Here is a 23,015-nt window from a genome sequence, read left to right as displayed (position 1 = left end):
GATCGAATCGCCAAGGTCCCCGCCTTCGGCCACAGCCCAGCTCGCACTGCACCTACCCTTATGGCCGCATGTGGTGAGCCCATGGGAAAGTGCTACCCTGAAACATTATTTTGAAAAGCACCTCGAAGCCACAACTTAAAACAAGCAAATGGAAAAATGGTAACAAAAAACACCAATTCCTTCCCTTGCCTGGTCTTACTTGCTTGTCTGGCACACAGTAAGTGAAGAAGTCTTCTTATGCCGGCCAGCAAACGAGATCATCGTACGGCATTCATTTGAAGTCAATGGTGGACAGAGGACTCCCCCCCCAATCAAATTTGGTCTTGGATATTTCTTGTGCCTACACATAACTGCACGTTTGAGCCGTGAAAATATGTCTGCTTAATGCCTCAGGTGGCCTAAATGCATTCGACCGGGTCGTTGTGGGGCTTTTCTATGCCGCAACCGCGAGGTGCTTTGAAGCAGAAGCACCAGCCACACATTGGCTGTCAAATCTGACTTAAAAAAAACAAAACAATCCCTTGCAGTTTTTCTCTGCGTGACCTGCGTGCACTCACAGCCGACAACGAGGCGCTCTAAAGCAGCCATGCCAGCTCCAAAGCCCTCTCCACATGTCATCGTCCAGAAATATCATAGCAGGGTTCGTCCATATTTTTTTCAAACAGGTCAATTTGACCCAAGGGTTAAGATCGCTAACTAGTCTGTGTACCCACCCTTCTTCCTGTTTACATTCTTGTGACCAATCAAAGAAGAGAACAAAGTCATCTGGTTTGTTGTGATGCAATTTGCTTAGCTTGGAATTTTTTTTTTTTTTTTTTTGAACAAACTAGAAGAGGAAATGAACCAAAGTTTACAAAAGGCTATTGACATTATGATTTATGTCATAACTGTAACAAATTGATCCAATGGTAAATCTAAAAACCTGCTGATCCGTCGCTTCCCGAGAAGCGCTCGAGTGTTGGAATGTTTCGAGTGTTTCGTTTGACGCTTCCTGTGGGGGTCCCCTCGTGGGAAAAACGCCACGATGGTGAGTCAGAAGCCGTGCGGCTCGTTTTGACTCTTCTTCCCCTGTCGGACGACCGCTCGGTAAGTTCGCTTGAAGAAAGACGATATGTTTATGCTAATCTAGCGGCTTTGACTTGACAAGCTTTTCCGTTCTTGGCGACGTGTTGGGGGCTTAACGGCATTTGGTCCTTTCTAGAAGCTGCCCGCCAAGGGATACCTTAATCCATGCAAGCAATATGATGATCATGAAGCTAATTCACACACATCCTTCTCGACTCTGAAGTTTGTGTGTGTTTTACACCGTGAACCCTCTTTGTCGCCGGGAAACACTCCTGACCCGCCTGCGACAGAAGAAAATTAGACCATTTAAAACTTTTATTTTTATATACTTAGCTTTATCCTTCCCACATGCTCGAAGCACATTTAAACTCATTAAAACACACTCACACTTATCAAAAGACACTTTTTTTCCCTACGCCTGTTCTCCAAATTGCATCAAACTGTTTGTCACTCCCAGTTGAAGTTGACTGTAAAACTGACACATAAAATAAAAGATGAATAAACATTGTATACTTAAACCACCAAATGTTTCAACCAAATCGTACAATTTCATCTCACCAAAGTCTACTTGGTTAGATGGATCTACTTGGTGTGGATATGCGCACTGAAAATATTAACTGCGCTCTCAATTTAATTGTCACTGCGCATTTGCACACCAAACATTTAAAAAACGATTTTTTGGGGGAAATTTTAATTTTCAAAGGTGCCATATTTGACCAAACCAACTTTTTCTAGGATTTGGGATGTATTATAGTCTCAGTGGTGCCTCAGTAAACATGTGAAATAGGAATTCAAACGGTCCACGCATTCCTGATTCACAGACATTTTTCTTCCCTGAAATCAGCTCATTGGAATTTCTCGAAGTTATGGACGTCGCTAGCGAAGATCTCCGCCTACCTCTGCGCTCCCGAGCCGGTGTTTTCTGGACACTCGGATGACAAAAGCAAGGTTCAAATGAAATTGACACTTTGATACTAAGTCCGTGCTAGAGAGTCACTCTATGGGGGTCGAAATAGACAAAATACGGGACCTTTAAACCGTGCGGTAGACGATGTTGCCTGAGAGAAGCGAGAGAACAGGCGGGCTTGTTTATTCTGCAGACGCACCCGTTCCAAACAGGACGGTACACTACCATAATACTGTTTCCCACTCGCCCCGGCCTCATAGCGCTGCCCTGTAAAAAACAGCTAGCGCTCCTGTGAGGGAGAACAAATGAACCAATGGCAAGACATGATTTCTCCAAGGTGGGCTTGCGCAGTTTGCGGGGGAGCTTCCCGTGGGGCGCAATCTCGCAGCTGAGCTCAACTGCACTGAGAAAGGAACAAATGTGTTCAATGATTCAATTCCGTATGTTCAGGCAAACGACAAAACTCTACGACGCTCGGAGATTGGAAGGCAAATTCAAACGTGCAGTAAGTTGAGCACAAAACGGAGTTATGGATGTTTTATCTAGTGCCTCCAGAGAAAGATGTTAGTATCTGCACCCAAGAACAACGATGACAGACAGCTGCGGGAGCAGCTTAGGAATACAAAATATTCAATCTATGAGGGCAAAAGTTCTCTTTATGGGGGGAAAAAAAATGTCTCTCAATTTGCCACTCAGAAACAGGAGACTCTATGCTGTTGTGGAAATTGTAAAGATCTGTAAATATGAACAAAGGTAAACAATAATATTCAGAAGTGTGTCACTTTTAGACAGCCCTGTTCGCTCTTTTATTGCAAAGGTACCAACACATTAAAATGACCTGTATTCTATTTCTGTACCTAAAACTCTGCCTTTGGCAACATTAGGGCTAATACATCCTATTGTAAATCCATTTGAGTGTCATGAGAAGCTTCTGAAAGTAACAATTATTGGAGGTTGCAGTATGTTCCAACCAGAAACCCTTTTCCAGATCACATTTATTTAGTTAGATCTATTTAATTAGGTAAGGGTTGTATTAAGTTATACAATATCAATACATCTAAAGAACACTTCATGACATTGCTATAGGCTACATCTGTTAATAACGCACGGCTGTCATTGATAGTCATAGGAATAAATCCTAGAATCACCAGTGCCAGTGAGGTTGGCGGTTCAGGAAAAAAACCAGCACCGAACAACAACCTCTGGTGATGCGCACCCCTGATTATAATGCAAAATGCTAAAGACGGACTAATGGAAATGATGAAGGATGTCACTTTAATAATAGACTTTTTTAACAAGCATGGAGCAGCAAAACAATATGTCATGTTTGGGTATCCTTTTTATGGGATCTCGCCGAGGAAAAAATCTGGTCCAAAAATCGTCTTCAAATTAGAGTGAAACATCCATCCATCCATTTTCTACACCGCTTAGCCACACCCGCGCGAGGGTATGCTGGAGTCAATCCCAGCTAACTGCGGGCAGGCAGGGGGGTACACCCTGAACTGGTTGCCAGCCAATCGCAGGGCAGACACAGACAAACACATGCATACATACCTATGAGCAGTTTAGAGTCTTCAACAGTGGAACTTAATTATTTCTCGACGTATCTCTTCGACCTTGTCTTTTCATCTGCCACTCGGGAAACCCCTTCCGAAATAAAATCATGTAATTGTCCAAAAAAATGAAAAATCCAAAGTGATTATTTGAAAACTATCTATAGAACCAGAACGGGAGTACGCGGGCACCTTTTGGCTGCCGCTTCTCCCTACAAAAGGTTTTCTTCTTTGTTTAAAACGTCTTACTTAAACCAGGATCCGCGGCCAAAGGTAGAACTCGGTTTGGTTTTGCACCCAATTCCGTGGAGGTCCTACTCTCGGTGGAGTTTTGTGGACGTCGTCGCCGTCCCCACTGCGGCCACCGAGACCGAATTGTGCAAATCAAAATGGCGTCGGCCTTAATCACAGGCTAAAAATGGTGAAGTATTTTGTTTTCTTTTTTGTAATAAATGCGGCGTGGCAGTAGTTGCAGCTCTTGTCAGAATGAAGTGAGTAGTATCGGTGTTTCCCACAGGACGGGGGTCTATTTGTGGTGGAGGGTATACGGCGGCTGGCCGCATTGCAAAGTGAAATGAACACTTACCGGATAGCTTATAATAAATTCAAATATTTATATCAAAAAATACAATCGCTTAAAGGTCCCGTATTTTGTCTATTTCGACCTCCATAGAGTGACTCTCTAGCATGGACTTAGTATCAAAGTGTCAATTTCATTTGAACCTCGCTTTTGTCACCCGAGTGTCCAGAAAACGCCCCTCTGACAGCTACTTGTGTTGGAGCCACTTTTCTATCCGCTTTGTCCAGATTTGGCTAATTACAACTCAATACTTTTGTTGGAAGTTTTTCAAAAAGATTTTAACGAAGAACTTAAATTTGCGGGTTTTTCAGTCCCGTGGCAGTATGAAGATCCTGACGACTGTACGTAGGCTTTGCCCAGCATGGAGTTGCGTATCCAAGTGAAAATACACACACACACAAACCAAAGCAGCACCGAGTGTGCTGTGACGAGACTCCGTCACTGGCCTGCCGAAGGATCGACACCGTCTGAATTGTCGATGGCGCCGATACCGGATCGATTCGCAAAATTGAATATCGATACTTAAGATACGTCGGTCATTTGAGGGTCTGTATTTTCAGTATCGTATCAGAAAGCAAATTGGTGGTATGGATCATTCGCAGACGCAAAATCTCAGTACAGACAAAATCTGTTCACGGTGGCCAAAATTTAATTGTGGAGGCCAGCCACAAATAAATGTGGGGGAACCCTGCGTATGATGTTTCTTCTGATTTGAGTCTGAAAATTCTGATTCGCTGATTGATTGACAATTGAAGACCCCACCGATTCGTGTAAAACCCGTTCGAGATCCAGAAAGATCAATCGCCATGTAGACGCGTGTCCTTCCAAATTGTAAAGATTGTGCAGACAGCGCGCTCGTGTTGTCGCCGAGTACGCCTTTACGAGGCCTTCGCAGGCCCGAGCTCCTCCGGGCTCGTCTGCGTCGACGTACATTTTAAGATGCGGGCGGGAATAGCAGCACGGATCGGGCCTCCTCGCCCGAGATGTGAAACAGATGTTTGGATAGGGGTGAGCGACTGGCTCAAACATTGCGGACTGGAGGAATGTCACGCCGGAATATCGGCCCAGAAACAATAGCGTTCGTCATTTTCTCGTTGGTTCGACAGTTGGCATTTTTGCTCACTACTGCGCTCCTAACTGGCCCGTTTGGACGCGTCGCTTCACCAGAAAATTCATTGGCGACGTGTATGCACACGCTAGCGGCTGAGTCAGGCCAAAGTCAACAACACGCCCATGGAAGGAACGAAACAAATACTCGTCTTCATTGAGGGGCAGGACGTGTGCAAACGGTGTCGTGCGCTTGTAGCGGGTGAACCAGCTGTCAGGCAGCGACGATCGCCATTACGAGAAGTAACGGCCGTTGTGGCGCCGCACGGTTTGCTTTGCAAACCCGCCGGACCTGCCGGACTGTTTGCCCCGTGATGTCATCCGGCGTCAGCCGCGCTGCACGTCACGTGACTAAACACCGGGCACCGTCGCTGCAGGTTGCTGAGGAGCTCACTATTTTCATTTTTATCACCCATTGTAAGTGGAAAACAATATAAAATTGAATAAACAAATAAGTACAATAAAAAAACTAAATGCAAAAGTAGCTGCAACAAAAGATTGTTTGAATAATTGATTAATCTGTCGATTTTTAATTTTTTTTTATTCATCAATGAATCAGATAATAAACATTTTAAATGTATATCCCTTTAAAAACAGGACATGATTTCAAATTGACAGTGCAGAAAATGTACAAACAAATTCTGATTCATTTACTGTTATGGTCCGTAACATGTCTGAAAATGGGCCAAATGTTGATCATTGTTTTCCAAAGTAAAAGCAGATGTTTGCAAATGAAACAAAAAACTAATCAGTCTGCTTTCATGGAGGACTGCGGAAGTCTGACAATATTTCCTGATGAGAAGCTGAAATTTCGAGGATTTGGAGAATTTTTAAGTTCAACAGTGGCTCTATATAGTAATTCATTGTTGATCAAAATAATTGTGAAGTAATAAGATAATTGATTAGCTAATTATTGGACCTCAAAATTGTACGCCCAATCCCTGATCACCCATTATAAATGAAATATAATTGGAAAATAAAATAATTGACTATTTCCAAAACTGGTCCTATGTCAGGGATATTTTCCACAGAAAGCACTCAATTTATATTTTTGATGTTAATCTGAGATCATCATCATGGCCAGTTCGTTTTGCTCCCATTAAGACAATATACGTTTACATTTTTACCAAGGCCATTAAAAGTGGAGGGGGGGGGGGGGCGGGGGCGTGTGTTGGTGAGCACCCCCACATTCCAAGAATATCATTTTTGAAACAGAATTTTAAAGTAATGATGCAAGACGCAAGCAAACATTGTGACAAAAATCCACTTCAAAAGACCGAAAATTGTCCGAGGCTAGCGCAAGCCGATTGTGGGAATAAAAACCAACATGGCGTCCATAAACCATGTGACGTGGATTTAACCAATGCGGAGCAGTGTGGTGACTTCAAAGAGTGTCCCCACTTTTTCTTCCGACGGATTTGGGACTGGGGCTTTGTGCTGGCCTGGCCGCTTTAGAGTGCTTTATTGTCACGGCGTAGAAAAGCCCCGCGACGTCCCGGTGGGATATATTGCAGCCACCGGCGGCTTTAAGCGCATATATTTTCACAGTTTCAACAAGTAGTCACGTGTAGGCATAAGGAAGACGTTCAACCACGTAGCAGGCATTTCCCAGCTTGTAGAAGATTGATAGGTGACAATTGAGCGGGGCGAGGTTTCAAGGCATTCCGTGCAGCGCATCTGAAAGCAGAGAAAACGCTGTGATTTTTCACCCTTTTCAAGCCTCATTTTATATACTTGTTGTATTTGATCATTCAAAGTTGGCAGGGTTGTGAGCAACACTTTTCTTTGCTGTGCCAAATGGAGAGGATATTTTTTGAGACTTTATTTCCGGGATTTTACGGCCATATCAGGCAGTCCTGCGCGCTCCCGTTGGCGCGAAAGCCGAGCCTCCTCCCCTGTGGAAGGCTTGTTTCCTTCTCAGTGCACTGAATTTGCGCGCAGATGTACTTTGTTTGCTCGCGCAGTTTGATTGGCATGCGGGTGCAAAACGCTGCAAAAGGGATGCGCTCGTCAATCACGCGCCTCCCGCCGTGTCGCGGACGCCTCGGCTCCCGCCGGACCTTGAGGGATGCAAATAATCTCATTTTGCGTAGCGTGAAGATTTGTTGCTGAAACGTTCCGGCAGCATGAGAACAGATCTGCGCTCGCTTTTGGTTTCTCTGTTTGACTGTCACAGCCAAGCAAATCTTTTCAGGTCAGTGGCTGTCAAAGGGCCGCACTTGCCGGCCATTTTTATCTGCCTCCAAAGCGCGTCTTTTTCGCCGCACGGGGGAAAAAGCAAAGTGACGTTGACGAGGGCGAGTCACTCTCTTTGCCTTCTAATAAGCCTTTGTCACGCTTCAAAGGCTGAAACATTTTTTTTCCAGTTTGTAGTCTACTATTTTTAGATTTTCCACATTTTTGATATCAGTAATTGGTTGTTTACATTGTGGATACGACTGGAATTGTGAATTCCCCTTTTCCCTTATTATACATTTCCTTTGCAAACTAAAGAAGTGTTATTTTGGAGTTTCTTTTAACATCATCATCTGTTGACTTACTCGTGTGTACAGTGGTGATGGGGACCGTACAGGACCACAAATATCAAAAATCAGTAAATAATTGACACTCATTATAATTGCCGTTGGAAAAAAACCTGAATAAGCAGAGGATCGGGGAAAAACTGACTCCTGCAAAGAAGCGGGGGTTTCTGTGAAAATCGGGGGGGGACAGTAGGTTCCCCCCAGAAAACTGCAAATAAGTGAATTTCTCAAATGCTAAACCGCAACTATGCGGGAGTCCACTGTACTTCGAATTGGCCGATATAACCTTACAATAAAACAGTCGGTTATTTTTTGTTTTTTGTACAAAAATCCGATTTCCAATTTTAAGGCGACCTAGCAAAATACAGTATTTAACACGTCACCATTTTTCTCTCTAAATATATTCCAAAGGTGCCATTGACATGAAATTTCACCAGATGTTGGGAACAACCCAAGTAATCCATACATACAAAGAAAGTAGAACAAATAAGATCATAAATTAAGTTGTGTGTAACAATGTGAGCTGACACAGGGAAAAAGTATTGAAACTGGTATTGATTTAATAATTGGTACAAAAGCCTTTGTTTGCAATGACAGGTTCAAGATGCCTCTGTATGGAGAAACTAGTCGCATGCACTGCTCTGGTGTGATTTTGGCCCATTCCTCCACACAAGCAGGCTTCAAATCGTGAAGGTTCCGTGGGCTTCTTTTATGGACCATGAATTTCAGCTCTTTCCATAGATTTTCCATTGGACTCAAGTCAGGTGATTGGCTGGGCCATTCTAGCAGCTTTATTTTTTTTCTTGGAAACCAACTGAGATTTTCTGGCAGTATGTTTTGGATCACGATCATGCTGAAATGTCCACCCTAGTTTCTTTTTCATCATCCTCGTAAACGGCACCAGACTTGTCAAGAATGTCTCGGTACGTTTTCCCATTCATCCTTCCTTCAATAATGTCAGGTTTACCAGTACCATTTGTTGAAAAGCAGCCCCCATGTTCCCACCTCCGAACTTGACTGTTGGTATTGTGTTTTTAGGGTGATGCCATTTCTCCTCCAAACGTGGTGTACATGATGACATCTAAACAGTTCATTTTTGCTCTCATCAGACGAGACTACATTCTCCCAGTATTTAACTGGCTTGTCTCAATGTTGTTCAGCAAACTTTAAACGAGGTTTGACTTGCTTTTTTTTCAGCAATGGGGTCCTGCGTGGTGAGCGGGCATACAGGCCACGGCGGCGGAGTACATGACTCACTGTTTTCCTTGTGACAACACTCCCTGTTAATTTCAGGTCTTTTCGAAGCGCTCCACAGGTGCTTCTCGGCTCTTGGAAAACTCTTCTGATTATTCTTTGCACTCCTCTGTCAGAAATCTTGCGAGGAGCACCTGATCGAGGCAAATTTATGGTGGTCCGATTGGCTTTCCACTTCCGTATTATCGCCCCAACCGTGCTCACTGGATCGTTCAGAAGCTTAGATATGCGCGTGTAACCAATCCCATTATGTTTTGCAACAATTAGTTTGCGATGGTCTTGAGACGGCTCTCTGCTCTAAACCATCATGAGATGTGTCTTGACTCACACCTTGGCAATGAGACCTTTTTGTAGGCCATCAAGTCGGATTGAACCAGCTGATATTCATTTGGACTGACAAGGGGCTGGATTGCTGTTTGATTATTGATCGATTCTTGGCTTTCCATGCCTTTTTGCACCTCCCTTCCCTCACTTTTTCCCTGTGTCAGTTCACATTACTACACACAACTTAATTTCTGATGTTATTTGTTCTTCTTTCTTTGTATGTATGGATTGCTTGGGTTGTTCCCAACATCTGGTGAAAATGTAATGTCAATCGCACCTTTGGAAATATATTTAGTGAGAAAAATGGTGACGCGTTAAATATTTATTTTGTCTCAATACGAGGGATAAGATTTAATTGATCCCGCACTGGGGAAATTCATTGGTGACAGTAGTTTCGTGAAAAGGACGCTATTGTAAAGTAAACCAGGTGAGAGAACTTTAAAAAAAAAAAAAAAAACAATTATATGTGGCATAGTATTTCACAAATGTGACATTGAAAGTGTTGTTGCTTTTGTGTGTGCGCTGCAGAAGTGTTCCAGCTATTTTTTGGTGATGGGATGCTTATGGGATATTAGTGGAGCAGACTTGTTGCTTATGTCTCAGAGGCGACAGAAACAAGCAGCTAATTGTTGGCGTGTAAAGCGTGCATGCGTTAATCCGGCTCTAATTGTGTGTCTTGCAGGCAGGTGATAAGAGGAGAAGCCGGCCGCAGTTCGCCAGCTCCAAGAAGATCTGAGGGGAACGTGGGACCGGTCGCTCCCAGAGGCCGAAGATGAACCCGCTGGCGTGCCACTGACAGGAATGATATCCTGAGCTTTTTCCTGACAGCCAGCGACTCAGCGATGAGCCTGAGGATATAATGGCAAAGAACAAGGATGCGCGCCCCCCGACATTCGCCGTCAGCGTGGTTGGCCTCTCCGGGGCGGAGAAAGACAAGGGAAACTGCGGCGTGGGCAAGTCGTGCCTGTGCAACAGATACGTGCGTCCCGACGCCGACGACTACTACTCGGAGCACACGTCCGTGCTGAGCACAATCGACTTTGGGGGGCGCGTGGTGAACAATGACCACTTTCTGTACTGGGGCGACGTTCCCCACAGGGGGGACGAGGGACTGGACTGTAAGATCCAAGTCATCGAGCAGACGGAGTTCATCGATGATCAGACGTTTCAGGCGCACCGGAGCACCAACATGCAACAGTACAGCAAACGGGCGGCGACGACCAAGCTTCAGTCTGCCGAAAAGCTCATGTATATCTGCACAGACCAGCTGGGCCTCGAGCAGGACTTTGACCAGAAGCAGATGCCGGACGGGAAGCTGAACATTGACGGCTTTGTACTCTGCATCGATGTCAGCAAGGGCTGCAACAGGAAGTTTGATGACCAAATGAAGTTTGTCAATGGCCTCTACTCTCAAATCGCCAGGTCAAAGAAACCCATTGTGGTCGCTGCCACCAAATGTGATGAGTTTGTAGATCAGCACCTGAAGGACCTTTACACTTTTGTGGCCAGCAAGAAGAACTTGCTCCTTGTCGAGACGTCGGCGCGCGCCAACGTCAATGTGGAGCTCTGTTTCAACGCTCTCATCCAGCAGCTGGACAAAACCAGGGGCAAGCCAAAAATGGTGCCATACTTGGAGGCTGATAAAGTCCAAAGGCAGCTTGTTGCCTCAGTGACGGAAAGATTTGAGAAACTCATGGTGCAGATGGTTAGAGATTACCATACCACATGGAAAGCGGTGGTCAGTAACACAAAGGGCAACCCCGACTATGAAGAGTTCGTCACCTTGGAGGGCTCGAGGAAGGGCAGGAGCATGTTCACAAAGCACATTGCACAGCTGAAACAAGAGCACATCAAGAGGAGGCGAGAGGAGTACCTGACCACTCTGCCCAAGACCCTCAACAACCTCATAAGCCGCTTGGATGAGGTGGAGCACCTGACGTGGGCCGAGGCGCAAAGCATCATCCGCAACCGCTCTGATTTCCAGTGTTGGTTTGTGGTACTGGAACAGACGCCGTGGGACGAGTCGGACCACATCGACAACAGCGACCGGCGGATACCTTTCGACCTCCTGAGCACGCCCGACGGCGAGAGGATTTACCACAACCACGTCCAGCACCTGCTGTCGGAAAAGAGGAGGGGAGACATGAAGGAGAGGTTCAAGAAGACGCTGGACAGGGTTCACTTTATCAGTGCCGGGCAGCCTTGGGAGGAAGTCATGTGCTTCGTTATGGAGGATGAATCCTCCAAGTTCATCACAGAATCAGATAGGAGGGATGTTTACTGCAGACACCAGCAGGAAATAGTTGAGCGGGCCAAAGAGGAATTTCAGGAAATGCTTTTTGAGCACGCCGAGCTCTTCTACGACTTGGATCTGAACGCCACGCCGAGCTGCGACAAGATGAGTGAAATTCACAGCGTGCTCAACGAGGAGCCTAGATACCGGGCACTACAGAAACTGGCCCCGGACCGTGAGTCGCTGCTCCTTAAGCACATCGGCTTCGTTTACCACCCCACCAAGGAAACTTGCCTGAGCGGGCACAACTGCGTGGACCTGACAGTGGAGCATGTTCTCGCCAACAGGCTGGTTCAGCTGGACCACGGCCGCTCGAACCTCTACTACAACATTGCCAATGTAGACAAGATCAACCTCTGCCTCCTGGGAAGGGAGGGCCTCTCGCAAGAACTAGCCAATGAGATTCGAGCTCAGTCCACGGACGACGAGTACACCCTCGATGGCAAAATTTACGAAATGGAGCTTCTGCCCGTGGACGTCAACTCCACATTGCTCTTCAGTCACACCTGGGTGTCCACGTTCAAGCCGCACGGCTGCTTCTGCGTCTTCAATTCCATCGAGTCCCTCAACTGCATCGGGGATTGCATTGGCAGGATCCGAGCGGAGATCGCCCAGGGCAGGAGAGAGAAGTTCTCTCCTCCTCTCCCGTTTATCCTCATCCTGGCCAATCAGAGGGACAGCGTGTGTAAGAACATACCTATCCTGCGGCACCAGGGCCAGCAGTTGGCCAATAAGCTCCAGTGCACCTTTGTGGACATTCCAACCGGTGCCTTTCCGCGCAAGTTCACAGAGTTCCAGATCAAGCAGGGCCTTCGAGCGGTTCTGGACGGCCTCAAGCAGAACTTTGATGTCCTGGCGCCGCTGCCCTCCATCAAAGACTTGTCGGAGGCCGACCTCCGGATTGTTATGTGCGCCATGTGTTGGGACCCCTTCAGCGTCGAACTCATTCTCTCGCCTTTTCTGGAGTCGCACTGCTGCAGCGCCGGGCAGCCGGGCCAGGCCAACACGCTGCTACTGGACAAGATCATCGGGGACAGCAGGAGGAGGATTCAAGTCACCGTCCTCTCCTACCACTCGGCCATCGGTGTCCGCAAAGATGAGCTGGTGCACGGCTACATCCTGGTCTACTCGGCCAAGCGCAAGGCGTCCATGGCGACGCTGCGCGCCTTTTTGGCCGAGGTCCAAGATGTGATCCCCGTCCAGATGGTAGCCATCACAGACAGCCAGGCAGACTTCTTTGAAAACGACGCCATCAAGGAGCTGATGACCGAAGGCGAACACATCGCCACGGAGATCGCTGCCAAGTTTACGGCGCTGTACTCGCTGTCGCAGTACCACCGGCAGACGGAGGTTTTTACGCCCTTCTTCAACGAAGTGCTGGAGAAGAAACCAAATATTGAGAGCTCCTTCTTGTTTGACAGCTCGTCGAGGGAGTGCACCACTGGGGCCAGTGAAGAAGTCTTCCAGACCTCGCCACAAAGCCACTCTCCAGCCTACAACACGTACTACCCGGAGTCCGACGACGACAACGAAGCCCCTCCGCCGTACAGTCCGATAGGCGACGACGTCCAGCTTCTTCCCACGCCCAGCGAGCGCACCAAGTACCGTATCGACCTGGAGGGCAACGTGTACCCGGTCCACAGCACGCCTTTGGGCGACAACGAACGCAACCACAAAGTGCCTCCGCCCGTTCGACCCAAGCCGGCTCTATCCAAACCCAATGTGAAAAAATTGGACCCCAACTTGCTGAAAACCATCGAAGCCGGAATGCGAAGCAACCGCCGCCCGCCGCGCATACCCGCCACGCACTCAAACGACGTGGAAGCTTCGGACAACTATGCAGACCCCGCAGACACCCTGCTGAGGACCAGGGGCTTCCACACCGACGACATTTACGCCGAGCCCGACGACACGCACCGCCGCCTAGTTAAGATCCCAAACTCGTTCGGCCTGCACGGGGGAGGAGAGGACGAGAACGGATACGATCGCAAGACTCAGACCGGACGCCGGCCCTCCAAGTACAAACACCGCTCCAAAATCCTCTTCAGCAAGACCAAAGCCTACCAAAGACGCTTCCACTCGGACAGCGACGGCGAGGAGACGGGCCCCGCCACGCAGAAGAAAAAGAAGGGAAGGGCCCACCGGGGCAGCGAGGAGGACCCGCTGCTGTCTCCCGCAGACCCCTGGAAGGGTGGCATCGACAACCCCGCCATCACCTCCGACCCCGAGCAGGAAGATAAGATGAAGAAGAAGAAGAAGACGCCCAAGACGCCAAAAGAACCCAAGAAAGTGAGTCCGGTCTTCTTTGTCGACATTACTTATTTATTTATTTATTTTTGTCTGCATGTTTTTATGTAGTTTATGCTTAGACGGGTTAAAAGCAACACAGATCCAACATGCATTTCGTATCTAGATAAGGTGAGTCCAGTCTGCGTAAGTGAAAGTGCTTCATACAGTATATGAGCTGAATGGCAAAGGTGTCTGATCCATCGGTGGACCAGCACATTTCATGGTTCAGTTAGAATTGCGAGCTAAACGTCATCATCGTCATCATCTTCATCATGTTGTTCACATTTTGACGTCGTGATTCCGAGACCACACCTTAGAATTGCTCAACAGGATGACGAAGTGTACAAACATCGTCAGCCAACACCAGAGGTTTGTCTTAAAGAGCCTCCCGTGTTAAGAGACACATGACATTTTTTTTAACAATTTACGAGATTTCTGAGGTCTATATTAATGAAATGACTAACATTCTTGGGTCAAAAGCTACAAATGAAAATAAATAAATAACAGCAGACATAAGATCCACTTGTCACACTGCTGGAATTCACTCGCTTTTGGGGTGGGGCGGTTCAGTCTCATGCAGTATGCCGAGTCTGGCTTTCGTTACCGTGACGACGGGGCCGAAGCAAACAACTTAGCCGCTTTGTTGCGATATTCAGCCACTTTTCTGTGCCCTCAAGATCCTATTTTTGGAACTAGCAACAGATAGATGTAGGCCGTTTTTGAAGCATTAGTGGAGACGGTGAAACTCCTCCAGAGCAGGAGATGCTCACCCCTTCAAGTCCACACTTCAAATGAAGCTTCCACTGGTTCGTTTATTCTGTTAGCCTGGCTCCAAATAATCGGTGTTGAAACTTGATGTAGAGGGCGCTCTTATGTAAGTTAGCCAAATCATAACGACACAAATGGTCAAAATTGTGTGTCTCGCTCAGGCGCTCTTTTAAAAATACAGAAGACCCCCCACCATTTGCGGGGACTAAGGAGCGGGCCCTACAGCCAATAGTGAAATTTGTGAATAATTGATGTGGCTTTTTAATTGCATTGAAGAACATTTAAGCGGAGGTTTCCGCAAATTCTGGGGGATGGATTCCCCCTCAAAATCTGTGGACGACGAAGCGCAAATATGCAGTGCTCCACTGTAGTTCAATAAACTTTAGCAAGCAATCAGAAATGTTGTGCTCATGCAGATTTGTGCATCCGACAAAACTCAATGCAGCTCTCCTTACCTTTTGGCTTTGACATGGTAGCGGTTCATCCAGTGTAGTAGAATTGAAATGAATGCCTTTTATTATCACTATACACAAACAATGTGTACATGCAATGAGATTGAAAGCAGCTCCTTCTCCAGTGCAGACATACTGTAAGTTAATACAGGTTCAGATAAAATCTACAAAAGAAAAAGAAAAACTTAACAACAAACGGTCAGTAATAACGCAAGGAGAAAAATAATTGAATTGAAAAAGAACAGACTCATTGAATATTGCACAGTAGGTGGATAAAGGAAGCACGGGCTCAGAGGTTAGACTGTGGACTTTTGCATGAAAGTGGTTCGGGATCTTTGCCCAGCCTAGCTGCCAAGTCGTGGATGAAGAAAGTCAGTATGGCTGCAGCGTAATGTAAATTAGCTGAATTGTGACGACACGATGGGTCAAAATCGAGATTACCAACATCTGGTTGGTTGTTTAATTGGATGCAAATATTTGGAGACAATGCGAAATCGTATTTCCCCTTTCGACCTCATCACAGAATCAAGAGAGCCTGTCAAAAGAGACCCCGAGACGCTGTGCCAGAGTCTCTTCATTTGTTATTCCATTAGAATTGAAGTGTCTAGTCATCAAAAGACTATTTTCTTGCGGTCGAGTCTCGGGGGCCGACGGCGATGCCGTTCCAAGCCTGTTGAGCGTGATCGTGAACGCGTTGCTCATGTGCGCGCGCTGACATTCGTCATTTGTCAGCAAAATAATGGTGTGTGACCAATCATTTATTAGCGTGCAAATGGCTAGAGAAACTGCCGCGGGCGCCGCACGGCCGTCATGAATCAACGGCATTGTGGGAAAGGAATCCCCCGACTGTTGTTGATGTGGGTGGGTGGGGCGGGGGTAAATGTCCCGACATTTTGCAAATTTGTCCTGTCTGGTGTGATTGAAAAGTAGCCCTCTATTTGAAGACTCTAAAATCCCTTGCGATCGATCATCTGCCGTCGTCCTTGTCGTTTCAAAGTAGCCCTCTATTCGTTTTTTTCAAGTTACGAGCCGTGGTTTGGCCGCTTAACTTGAAATATGAGCGCTTTTTGGCGGCAGTGAATGCAATGCAACGCAACACTCCCCCCACCTCCCACAACAGGGAAACACATTTTTTTGTCGAGGTCACATTGTGGTTCCGCTTTCCCTCACAGGGCCGGCCCGTTAGAACTGTAAAATGGGGGGGGGGGGACATGACAGGCAATTTGTTTGGCAGCCTGGCAAATAGAGAACAGTCCAGCAAAAAAGAGGCTTCAAGTCGCTCCCAGCTGAAGTTTCGGCAAAAGTCAACAGAAACCCAGATTGGCCTGTTGTGCTTTGAAAACAAGCACATTGTTTGTCGTGTGTCGTCATCAGCCAAATTCGGATGCGGCGAGATGATGGCTCCGCCCTCGAAAGCACCCTGCCTTTTTAGCGCTCGCCGCCGTAGGCGAGGCGGAGAAGAGCAATGCGTTATGGGAAAGGAGCGTCTCCGTTGTCGTCCTCCGTGCTGCCTTCATCGCGCCCGCCAACTTAACATAAAACATAATACGCTCCCGGTTTGCCTTCCTCCTCCTCGTTTCCTCAGCTGACACCATCTTCCTCCTCCTCCTCTTCCTTGAAAATTCCTCCGTGTCTTCAATCTTTTCTTCCTTGCCTTTGATGCACTTTTTCTTTTCAAACTTTTTCTCCCCGTCCTCCCCCTCCCGTCCGTCCGTCTCCAGTCTTTGCATTTTTATTCTCCGTTTTTTTCCCCTCGTCTTGTTTTTCTTCTTTTGTCCCACATTCTGTGTCTGCTTGATGTCTTTTCAGTCATTCTCTCACCTTCATCCTTTGCTCTTTTTAAACTTCACCTTCATCGTCATTGTCATTATAATCCAGGTTGGGCAAGCTTTTGTGCCCACGCAAGCGCCACATTAGAGTTTTGAAAGCGACAGGTGGGCTGGCTCATTTGTAGATGAGGAAAGGAAAAAACATTTGTAAAATATGTAAAGTAGTTTACAGTCGACCCCTAAAAATCCACAAATGGTTGATGCTCAGTAAAATTGCCATGAAAAAAAATTAGGAAAAAAAACACTAATAGGCTGGGTTCAGATAAAAAAAACAACCTGCAAATAAGTAGGGGCTCAGGTAAAAAAAACTGCAAAAGGGCAGGTGATTGTTAAAAAAGAAAACACCATAAGCAGGGTGTTTCTGCGAACTAGAGGGTCGCTTTCTCCCAAAATGTGTTAACAGGTGAATTTGCAAATGCCAAACAGCAAATATGCGGGGGTCCACCGTATTCGTCATTTTCAATTTTTCATGTTATTATTTAATGAATTAACCAATTTTTCAAAAACATAAATTGGAAGTCATTTTAAATGTAAAATGTTAACTTTTTATTTTTCAGAAAATCAGATAACAGATCATTTAATTGGACGATTATATGGAATTTTATAGGGAAAATGCTGAATTATTAGATTATTATTGTTATCATTAGAACGGACCTGATTTTTTTTAAATTAAAAAATAAACAAAAAAATAAACAAAAATCTTTTCATTTAAAAAAAAAAAAAAAGATTAAAAAAACAGATTTCCAATTAAACAAATCAAGTCATGCCATAATTGTTTCATTAATGTAGTTGAGCTTTTTAAAATTTGTATTAAGAATGTTGGTTGCATCCATTGAACTAAAAACATGTTGATTAAAAAGTTCCACTTGTGTTATTTGATGTAAATGCTGGTCGGGCCGAAAGAAAGAACAAAGCAGACTTTGCCTCCCCAGTTCTGACGAACGTTTTTTGGTTCAGGCCAAATCTTCGAAGCCGCCCAAGCCGCTGTACCCTCCCACCCGAAGAACGTGGGAGAGCAACAACTTCGGCGTGCCGCTGCGCAACCTGGTGGCCCCCGATCGACCCATCCCGCTCTTCGTCGAGAAGTGTGTGGACTACATCGAGCGCACGGGTGGGGACTCGTCCTTTTCTCTCTCTTCACCTTTTTGCTTCGCGGCGCCGTCCGCTCGGCTTTTACGTGCGAACCGCTTCTCCCGGAATTTTCCGCACGCCGTCCGAACACGTTGCGCCACAACATCAAAGCTCAAGCATTATAGCACAATGGCATACTTTTATATCCAAGAAGATAGTTTTAGCATCATTTTAGCACAATCAGATACTTTTGATACACAACGATAAGTAGTTAGCACACTTTTTAATACGCAACGATAAGCGTTTAGAGTATGTTTAACAGATGTGTGGACTCGAGTAACGTTACTGAGACTCGAGTCATGAATTTGATGACTTTTGACTCGGCAATACAGTCCCCTCCAAAAGTATTGGACCGGCAAGGTCAATTCCTTTGTTTTTGTTGTATAATGTAATGAAAAGTCCATCCATCCATCCATCCATTTTTCTTTACCGCTTCTCCTCACTGGGGTCGCGGGCTCCTGGCGCCTATCCCAGCTATCTTCGGGTGGGAGGCGGGGTACACCCTCAACCGGTCGCCAGCCAATCGCAGGCCACCTAGAAACAAACAACCTTTTGCACTCACAGTCACACCCACGGGCATTTTAGAGTATTCATTCAACCTAGCATGCATGTTTTGGGGATGGGGAGGAAACCGGAGGGGCCGGAGAAAAGCCACGCGGGCACGGGGAAAACATGCAAACTACACACAGGCGGGGCCGGGATTTGAACCCTGGTCCCCAGCCCATAACTGTGGGGCAGATGTGCTAACCAGTTTTTCACCGTGCTGGCTGTAATGAAAAGTCCTCAACCCAAAAACATATTTTTAGTATGTCACAGGATTGTAGAATTTGATCATCTAAGTGGAATTACTTCGTTTTAGTACCAAGTAAAATACTCAATTTGTTAGTTGTGATGTTTTTAAGCATCTTAGCTCAATAACATTTTGTGTCTTTGTACAGTAAATTCACTTTAAAAACGTTTTGTACCAAAAAAAAGGTCTTTTAAGCAGACCATATGATCCACATACTTCCTTTTCGCATATTAATAACTTGCATGTTAACCACGCAAGAATGTGTATCAAAGATATAGTTAGATGATGATGATATTTTCTAAGCGTCTCCTCCCAAGAAACGCCTGCGTGTGTTGCGGAATCGATACGAAGTCACTTTTGAATCATCCGTACGAGGCCTGCGTCAACCAGCCGACGGCCCGTCGCGGACTGCGTACGGCGGCGGGAGCCGGGGATGCCGCCCCGGCGCATGCTGGGAGTGCGCGTCGGGTTGTGAGCCCGATGACTGGGAGATTCCAGCGTGAAGTCGTGCTGCAGTTGGAAGTGCGTAAACATGGAATGTTGTCTTCACATCCATCAAGTTGGGATCTTTTCAGCCAAACTTTACTTTGTGTACAGCAGCAGTCCTGAAAGGAAGTCTATTCTTGTGTACATGAGATACATTTTTTGTTCACAGTTTCAAAGCGTTCTCAGGTGTCTTAAGTCGTTGACCGCAGTGGACGTTTCTATTCGGCAACTGGAATCCAAGCGACGAATATATTTGTCAAGCACGCTTTTCGTCGGCCTGGCGTGTTGGAGGGTCTCGCCCGGCTCGTCTGTAAATTGAGTTGTAAACCACTGTAGTGATAAGCAGACGCCAGTAGATGGCGACGTCGCATCGCTTTGGATCGGAGATCAGTACAGCTTTTGAGTAGACCATCAGGATTAGGCGGTGAATCTCGGCTTGTCATTTCGATTATGAGGGAGAGAAGTGCCAACATGTTGGAAGTTGGACAAGTTGAGGCACCTCAAAGTTGAACAGAGGATGTATATGTATCGTATAAACAGAGTATGTGCGGTGGTATGTCGTAGAAAGTGTGTGTCGCCATCATAAGAAAAGATGATGCAGTCGATGGAGTGACGGATGTGGGGAGTCACCGTTGCTCACGGTGCGTTTCTTGCTTGTACAGCGGCTGGAATAAGTATTTAACAAGTGACTATTTTTCTCGCTACATATATTTCCAAAGGTGCTATTGACATGAACATTTCACCAGATGTTTGGAACAACGCAAGTAACCCTACATGCAAAGAAAGTAGAACAAATCCGCTCAGAAATTAAGTTGTTTAATAATGTGAAATGACTCAGGGAAAAAGTATTGAACAGGGCAAGGGGTATTTATTGAATACTTGGTACAAAAGCCTTGTTTGCAATGACAGCTTCAAGACGCCTCTGTATGGAGAAACTAGTCGCATGCATTGCTCTGGTGTGATTTTGGCCCATTCCGCCACACAAGCGGTCTTCAAATCTTGACGGTTCCGTGGGCGTCTTTTATGGACCTTGAGTTTCAGTTCTTTCCATAGATTTTCGATTGGATTCAAGTCAGGTGATTGGCTGGCCGATTCTAGCATCTTTATTTTTTTTCTTGGAAACCAATTGAGAGTTTCCTCGGCAGTATGTTTTGGATCATTCTCCCGGTGTAATGTCCACCCTCGTTTCATTTTCAGCATCCTCGTAGATGGCATCAGATTTTTGCCAAGAATGTCTCGGTACGTTTAGCCATTCATCCTTCCTTCAATAATGTGAAGAATTATGGCATCCAAACAGTTCAATTTTGCTCTCGTCAGACCAGACTATATTCTCACAGTATTTAACTAGCTTGTCCAAATGTTGTTGAGCAAACTTGAAATGAGCTTCATCCATCCATCCATTTTCAGCTCCGCTTATCCTGGTTAGGTCGCGGGGCGCCGGAGCCTATCCCAGCTGACTTCGGGCGAAAGTCGGACTACACCCTGAACTGGTCGCAGGGCACACATAGACACGGACAACCGTTCGCACTCACATTCACACCGTCACTGAGTGGGAACTGAACCCACGCTGCCCGCACCAAACTCAGGCGAGTGTACCACTACACCATGAAATGAGCTTTGACATGCTTTTTTTTTTTTTTCCAGCAATGGGGTCTTGCGTGACGAGCGTGCATACAGGCCATGGCGGCCGAATACATTACTCACTGTTTTCCGTGCGACAGCGGTACTTGCTAATTCCGGGTCTTTTTGACGCTCTCCCCTAGGTGGAACAAAAATAACGCGAATCAAAAAACAATTTGAAGGCATGGTGCCGCGGTTGGCACATCGCAGGACGCACAAACACATTGCTATGACCACGCTCAATCAATGTGTTGTGCACGCTAACCCAGTGATTCCCAACCTTTATTGAGCTATCCCAGCTGTCATCGGGCAGGAGGCGGGGTACACCCTGAACTGGTTGATATTTTGACCAATTAAGTGAAATTTGATAACTTCCCGCGGCACACCAGAAGAGCTCTCACGGCACACTAATGTGCCACGGCACACTGCTTGGGAATCACTGCTCTAACCTGTCAACATGTGTTGTTGCACCGTTTTGTATTTCTGTCGCTCAAAGGGTTAAAAAATTGTGACTGTCGATGCTGTTAGCTTGACTTACTTCATTCTTTATTTCAGAAAAAAAAACTATTTAATAAGGAAACAAGGAAATTATAACAACAACAATAATGACAATTCTGATTTAAAAAACCAAAACAAAAAAATTGTTCAGTTGCATGTCAGTGACATTTTCCATTCATATTCGCAATAAGCTAGCGGACTGTTCTGTTCACTGTTTGCCAAATAGTTGTGATGTGACGTGAGTTCACTTGCACCCTGTGAGTGCTGGTATATTGTCTGTCTACATCTGTCTGCTGCTGCACCGTTTGTGTTCAGTTCGTTGCTTTAAGGGTCAAAGCGCCGCAACATAGTTGCTAATTAGCATTAGGCTAGCGAGGCCTTTCTTGAGGCGGCAGTTCTCGAGTCTGAGCCAAAATGAAAAGGTTAGGTTCGTATCTGGAAAAAATGCCAAATGGTGTCACTTGTATCTCAAGGCGCCACTGTACCCGCTTTTCATGTGTTGTGGTTAGCTCTTGTTGCAGTCGAGACGAGGACGGCAAATGTCGTGTGGGAATCGGGAGCGGGAATTTCCTCCATTCTTTTTTTCTGCCAGCCAACGTTGGCGTTTTTCTTTTATGTTTGCGTCTGCGCTTTTTCATCCTTAATTCCTGACCGGAAAAGCCCTTGGGAATAAAAAAAAAAAAAAACCAAAAAACCAAATCAATTAATGTGTTTGTGTCTGCTGGTTTATTGTTGGCATTCCAGCTGACCGCCGTCTTTTATATTCACTCCATTTATCACCACGGTTACGCCGCAAACCTTCTGGAGCTTCTTTACATCCCGGTTGCCATGGCAGCACCGTAATCTGCCCCGGTAGAGTGTGAGATATTTGATGGCTCCGAGCAGCTTGAAAAGTGTGTCGCATCTTCTTGTAGCTGACCCGAGCGTGAAGTGGTGAGAGTAATGAAAGCGAGACTTAAACGTGACACCCCCCGCCACCCAGGTTATTGCGGGCGAAACCTGCCAAACATGAAATCCGCCATGTGGACACCATATCAAAACCATTTTTTATACTTTACCCCACCCACATTTTGAACACATTTCATGTTTTAAAAGACACTTTTTCAAGGATTCCTTAGCACCGGCTCTCATTCTCGCTGTGAAGAAATGGGAGATTATTATATAACATCACTTTGAGGAAAAGAAGACGAAGAGAAAGGGCGTGCTTTCGTCACTCCCAGTTGAATGTTCTTTTAAAAGTGACCTTTAAAAGAAAAGGTTGATTTTTATGTTCTTTATTTATATTTTTGCGGGGGGCGATCACTCCAGTGAGGATAAGAAGTTCAGAAAATGGATGGATAGAATAGTCAATAGGATAATCGATTCTAAAACGATTTGAAGGTGAACAGCCCTAATACCCATGAAACCGATCTTTTAAAAAGTAACCGCGATCTAGCGGTGGAGTTAATGAGGAAGCACGATATAGCGGGTGATGACTTTATGACGACGGCGTTGCAGCGTTGCTCGCCTCGAGAGCGCAGATGTTGTCAGTGCGCCCAAAATAGCCT

General features: G+C 46.0%; 1 protein-coding gene across 4 annotated transcripts in view; it reads left to right on the top strand.

Moving 5' to 3' along the window:
- Positions 1 to 23,015, top strand: part of arhgap5 (Rho GTPase activating protein 5) — a 44,582-nt gene that overhangs the window by 5,906 nt on the left and 15,661 nt on the right. For 3 of the 4 annotated variants that reach the window (XM_061675403.1, XM_061675406.1, XM_061675405.1), the window contains exons 2-3: positions 9,995 to 13,894; positions 17,901 to 18,054. In XM_061675403.1, coding sequence (XP_061531387.1) covers positions 10,172 to 13,894; positions 17,901 to 18,054 — 3,877 coding nt within the window. In that variant the 5' untranslated portion in view covers positions 9,995 to 10,171. The remainder of the gene's footprint in view (positions 1 to 9,994; positions 13,895 to 17,900; positions 18,055 to 23,015) is intronic. The other variant, XR_009768484.1, reaches the window with a different exon arrangement.

Source organism: Phycodurus eques, chromosome 4 (assembly GCF_024500275.1).
Source record: "Phycodurus eques isolate BA_2022a chromosome 4, UOR_Pequ_1.1, whole genome shotgun sequence".
Classification (NCBI taxonomy): domain Eukaryota; kingdom Metazoa; phylum Chordata; class Actinopteri; order Syngnathiformes; family Syngnathidae; genus Phycodurus; species Phycodurus eques.
Note: the sequence above shows the minus strand (reverse complement) of the source record. Positions and strands in the feature narration are given on the sequence as shown.